At 40.0% G+C, this 5,866-nt stretch overlaps 1 protein-coding gene across 1 annotated transcript; it reads right to left on the bottom strand.

Moving 5' to 3' along the window:
- Window positions 1–623: 623 nt before the first annotated feature.
- LOC104407133 (RNA-directed DNA polymerase from mobile element jockey-like) lies at window positions 624–4,419 on the bottom strand. Its single transcript, XM_010016321.1, is given in 4 exon segments — window positions 624–832; window positions 835–2,052; window positions 3,856–4,014; window positions 4,290–4,419. Coding segments are annotated over 4 exon segments (1,716 nt in total).
- Between the last annotated feature and the right edge of the window lie 1,447 nt (window positions 4,420–5,866).

Raw genomic sequence — 5,866 nt, 5'->3', positions numbered from 1 at the left:
TGACAGGGGTTTATTTCTCAGTTCTGGTATAAAGAGATTAAGTCCCTTCTCGGTGTACTGTATATGTCCAAACCATCAAGATTAAATAGAAATACTGCTGTGCACTTGTCTGATGCCTTTAGCTATCTGGAAGACCATTACCAGTATGTGTTGTCTAGCAGCTGAACAAAATTTCTTTCTTAAACTCAGTACAATATCTGTGAGATTTTTTTTATTTTATTTTTTCTTTTGGGCTGGTATAAATGGAACATCAAGCATATTCTGTCAAAAAGAACAGTTTTAGGGTGGTTTTTTTTTTTATATAGGCAATAATTAAGGTATCATTGACAGGAGAACATGAAATATCCCAATCTATAAATGTCTGCATTATTGTTGCATAACAACCTTATTCAATATGAATACAGAAGATACCACAGCTTAGATTCAATCTCTGACTCTGTTGACATGCTTCTATTACAAATGTTGTTTTTTTGCCTAAAATTAGGCAGATTTGACACCCTTGTCATCAAAATTCTTTCCTTCCAGGGAAAGTCTGCTAGTGATCAGGCTTTGTAACTCATCAAGGGCCAGGAAAAGACTAAATGCATGACAATGGCTCCAAATTAACTGTGTTTGCTTTGCTTCTAGGCAGAAACATATGATCGTGATTTTATGAATACATTGCTTTCTAAACCAGATTCATAATACACAATCTCCATGTCCTTATGTTGAGGACACCAGAACTGTACACAGCACTCCAATTGAGGTCTCATGAGAGCAGAGTAGAGGGGCAGGATCACCTCCTTTGACCTGCTGGTCATGCTTCTTTTGATGCAGCCCAGGATCCGGTTGGTTTCTGGGCTGTGAGTGCACACTGAAGCCGGCTCATGTTCAGTTTCTTATCAGCCAAAACCCCCAAGTCCTTCTCCGCAGGGCTGCTCTGAATCCCTTCTCTGCCCAGCCTGTAGCTGTGCCTGGGGTTGCCCCGACCTGAGTGTAGGACCTTACACTTGGCTTGGTTAAACTTCATAAGGTTGGCATTGGCCCACTTCACAAGCGTGTCAAGGTCCCTCTGGATGGCATCCCTTCCCTCCAGCATATCAACCAAGCCACCCAGCTTGGTGCCGTTGTCAAACTTGCTGAGGGCGAATTCAATCCCACTCTCCATGTCACCAACAAAGATGTTGAGCAAGTTCGGTCCCGACGCTGACCCCTGAGGGACACCACTTGTTACTGATCTCCAGGTGGACACTGAGCCAGTGGTCAATCCATCAAATTTATGTCTCATCAGTTTAGAGACAAGGATGTTGTGCGGGACAGTGTCGAACACTTTGCACAAGTCCAGATAGATGACGTCAGCTGCTCTGCCGCTGTCCATCAGTCCTGTAGCCACATCATAGAAGGCCACCAAATTGGTCAGACAGGATTTCCCCTTAGTGAAGCCATGTTGGCTGTCACCAACCACCTCATTGTTTTTCATATGCCTCAGCATGCTTTCCAGGAGAACCTGCTCCAAGATTTTGCCAGGCACAGAGGCGAGACTGACTGGTCTGTAGTTCCCAGGGTCTTCCACCTTCCCCTTCTTGAAAATGGGGGTCATGTTTCCCTTTTTCCAGTCATCAGGAACTTCACCTGACTGCCATGATTTTTCAAATATGATGGACAGTGGCTTAGCAACTTCATTCGCCAGCTCCTTCAGGACCCGTGGATGGATTTCATCAGGTCCCATGGACTTGTGCACGTTCAGGTTCTTAAGGTGGTCTCGAACCTCACCCTCTCCTACAGTGAGCCTCAGATCTTCATTCTCACAGTACCTGCATCTGCCTTCCAAGACTTGGGTGGTGTGGTCTGAGCATTTACTAGTGAAGACTGAGGCTAAGAAGTCATTGAGAACCTCAGCCTTCTCCAAATCCAGGGTAGCCAGTTCTCCCATTAGCTTCTGGAGAGGGCCCGCATTATCCCTAGTCTGTTTTTCGTTTGCTACATACCTATAGAAGCCCTTTCTTTTATCTTTCATACCCCTTGCCAGATTTAATTCTAACTGGGCCTTAGCTTTCCTGACCTCATCCCTAGCTTCTCAGACAATGTCCCTGTATTCTTCCCAGGCTGCCTGTCCTTGCTTCCACCTCTAAGTTTCCTCAGCAGCTTCTTATCCATCCATGGAGGTCTCCTGTGAGTGCTTGCTTGTGTCAGTGGAGCTGCCAGCTCCTGGGCAAGTCCTGTCGAGGGCTTGAGGCTCCCTCGGTAGCTCTTGCCGCTCAGAACTGATGCTCCTGGATGCTGTGTTTCCCCTCGTTCCAGTAGCTTTATGGAGCTACTCACCTTGGCAAATGACCTGTTATGTTTGGTTTTCTTTTTGGGTTTTTTTTTTGTTTTTTTTTTGTTTGTTTGTTTTTTTTTTAAATAATGGCATTCAGAAAAATTCCCTTCAAAAATTTAATCACTGTGACTATTCCTAATTAAATAAAATGAGACATTTGTGTGAAAGAACTTTTATGGAAGATGTTCCAAGAAGATCAAATGTTGTGCATGCTCATTTAATAATAATAAAGCCATAAGCCAGGTTAAATTTTCTTCAGTTAAAAATAATGGAAGCCTCTTTTGGCAATTTAGAAATAATATTTTAGATATCGAAGAACTTGTTTATATTACAAAATAACTTGTTTATATTACAAAATAAAACAGATCTGCTGTAAGCCCAAGTGAATGGAACCAAACCACATTTTCCTGGTACAGAAAATCATTCATTGTGCTCCAGCTTTGCCAAACGGCATCCCACAGTCTGGAGCAAGGAAGGGAATAGGAGTGGTCTTTCTGTTCCTCCTTGCTGCTGCTTGAAATTAATTTTGGTTTGTAGGCAGGTTATTTCTTCTTTCATTCAACCTGTATAGGTATGTAACTTTATCTCATTTCATACAGAGTTAAATGTTATCACTTGTACAGCAGCTTGTAAAGTAAATGTGTGAACTGATAACACGTACATCTCTGCAGTTTCTGCTCATTTACAAGAGAGAGTAGCATCTCTGTGGGTATATAAGCAGCATCCTTTCAAAACAGGGGTATATTTTGAAGAGGTGACATATTTTGGCATGAAAAGAACAAAATACAGTAAAAAGCTTGCTAGTGTAAGATAGTAATATAAACTGAAGTACAAAACCACACCGGAGTGTATAATTTTATCCCTCAAAGGATGTGGCTAAGCATTGGCACTAGTTAGCTTAGCTAAAACATCCAATTTTTTTTTTAAATATATTTATAAATTTGTGTGTATACATCAGAGATTATGATGGGCTGCTTTGCTTTGACACCCAGCTCCTTGGATGTACAATTTTGAGTCTTTTTTAGTGACAAAATAACAAAATTCAGTCTTCGGCATGTAACCATTGCCTTACCTTGGCTTTGGTAGATTTTTCATTTTTTTCTAATTTAAAGACTAAAAGATATTATGTAGATAACTGGCCAGGTCACAGAGCCCTCGTGCTTTTTTTTTTTTTTTTTTCTCTCAGATGATTTCAGCCTATATATATAACATTAACATTGTGTTATGACATAAGCTGCTTTTTTAAATGTTGAAAGCCTTTTTTAGCATCGTGTTTTTTATACACGTACATACCAAAGTAGCACAGTAAATTCCACCTGCTTTGAATGCTTAATGTGTTGTTGGCAGTGGAAACCATTTTTTTTTTTTTTTTTTTTTAAGCACTTGTGCTGGTTAATATCAACAAAGTCCTTAAGTGTGACAGAACAAAGCAAGATTGAAAAGCTTATTTTTTCCATCTTGTAGGTACTTTCTACCTTGAACACAAGCCATGAAATATTAAATGCAAAGCGTAAACGTTTAAGGTTTATTTCAGGTCATATTTTACTTAGCAATACCTTTGGTATTAAACCCAGAAGTTTTAGAACCATGAGGCTGCAGGAGCTGTTTGATAGCAGAGCCCACTTGAGTCCAATACAAATACCAAACTGCAGCTGGGCCATAAAGATGGATCTGTTTTTCCATTTTACTGGAAACCTTATTTGACTTATAGGACTCTGGAAAACAAAAAAATCAAGGTGTACAAATTAAAGTTTAAATTGATATTTCTTTCTAGAAAATTTAAGGGATTTTTTTCTCTTTTCCCCCAAAATAAGTTTATGAACATATCCTCAGAAAAAAGATAGGGGGAAAAGTAATTTGCATTTATATTGAGACATGCTGAGGAGGAAAGAGCAAACCTACAAGCCCTCCTCTTTATTCAGTGAGAAGACAGTGATAAAGACAGAGCAGCTGCTTTTGGAGTACTTTAGGGCTCAGGTCTGCATCTCACTTGTGCTATAGTAGGGGCTGAGGTGTCTGATGGTGGTATGGTTTTTAAATGACCCAGTAGTTGGGTACCCACGAATTGGTATCCTGTGCGAGAGCTGATATTGCTTCCCTTGAGATTTAGTTTCCCCCATGTTTCATTCCAGCAGAAACTGTCCCATTGAAGGCATCTGTACAGCTGCCTGCATATCCAGTGTGTCCCAAAGCAGGGCAGGAGCTGCCTGGTGGTAAGAGGCAATAAGGGGATAACAAGAAAGAGGAGGATTGTTAGGAATATTTCTTGGTTACACACTTAAGAAATGTCTCTTTTATGGACTGCCTATACAATGCCAGAAGCACAGCCCTTGGTGCAGCAGGGTCTGGTGGCCGTTTGGCATGCAGGGATGGCAGCAATGCTCCAGAAAGCCTCCCATCAGCAAAGATGCGACATCACCCAAGGGACCAGGAAAGTATTTTTATTCAGAATAAAGTTCTGACCTGTCGGAATTCAGTTTGTTTTCCAATGATCCTGATCTGTGCAAGTACTTGGAGGTGCTGTGTGCTACCAGAGACTATTTTCAGTTTTACAATTTTACTTAGTTCCTCAGACCTTTAAGCAGACAGACTTTTTTGTCAGACCCTACATCTTTCTCTTTATTTTTTTTTAAATATAGAGTAGCAGCCATATTTTATCATTTCTTTATTTAGAATAATAAAACAGAGCCTTGGAATAATTGAGGAGGAATGCAAAAGCAATTGCAAAAAAGCACAGCAATATAAATGTAAATCAGGTACATTTTTACTTTTCAGAGCTGTGTTAGGCCTTCATTAGCTGGTCCCTTGTGGTAATCCTTTTCAAATTGTTTAATTTTCTTTTCTAACTCCATAGTTTCATTGATCTGCATCTTTATCCTCCACGAAGTTTCTTTAATGGTGATCCCACTAATGAAAACTAATATCCTTGAGATTTCTATATGTCTTGATGGAGCAAACATTAAAGCTGGAGTGGGGAAAGTTGGTTTTCAGGGAGCTGTAAGAGTGTTTGACCTTTAAGCTGCATCGTATATATGGGTATCTACATTCATTTTTCTCTCTTTCTGGCATGTATTTTTGAAACGTGTACTGGGAGGTTGAGTCTCAGCTTCTTTTTTACTAAATAAAACTGGTGGTATACAATTACTAAAAAAATAAATTAACTTTGCAAGCTAAACTCCATGCTGATAGACTTCTTGCTGGATGTGTCAAGCTGATATCAGGTCACAGTTCTTGAAAGTTCAGAAAAGAAAAATCAAATTTTATTTGGGCTCAAAAAAGTCTGTATATATGTGTATTCAAGTATGTACGGTGACATTTATTCATCACATTTTGTGGTGCTGCAGAGCACACTAGAGGCAGTGATTCGGGTGGTGTTGGTCGGGAAGGAGCTGATATAGCAAAGGGATGAAGGCTTGGCAGAAAGTTCTCACCACCAGTCAGTCACAAAATGACCACCAACCTTCTTATCCCACCCTCTGTAGTGAGCAAACAAAAAACCAAAGTCCAAAGAACCCTAAATATGTAGGTGGACAGAAAAGGTAAAGCTTAAAAAAAATATATATAAGA

The sequence above is a fragment of the Nestor notabilis genome, unplaced genomic scaffold (genome assembly GCF_000696875.1).
Source record: "Nestor notabilis isolate BGI_N333 unplaced genomic scaffold, ASM69687v1 scaffold7536, whole genome shotgun sequence".
Classification (NCBI taxonomy): Eukaryota; Metazoa; Chordata; class Aves; order Psittaciformes; family Psittacidae; genus Nestor; species Nestor notabilis.
The sequence above is the reverse complement of the archived record's forward strand: the minus strand, read 5'-3'. Positions and strand labels throughout refer to the sequence as shown.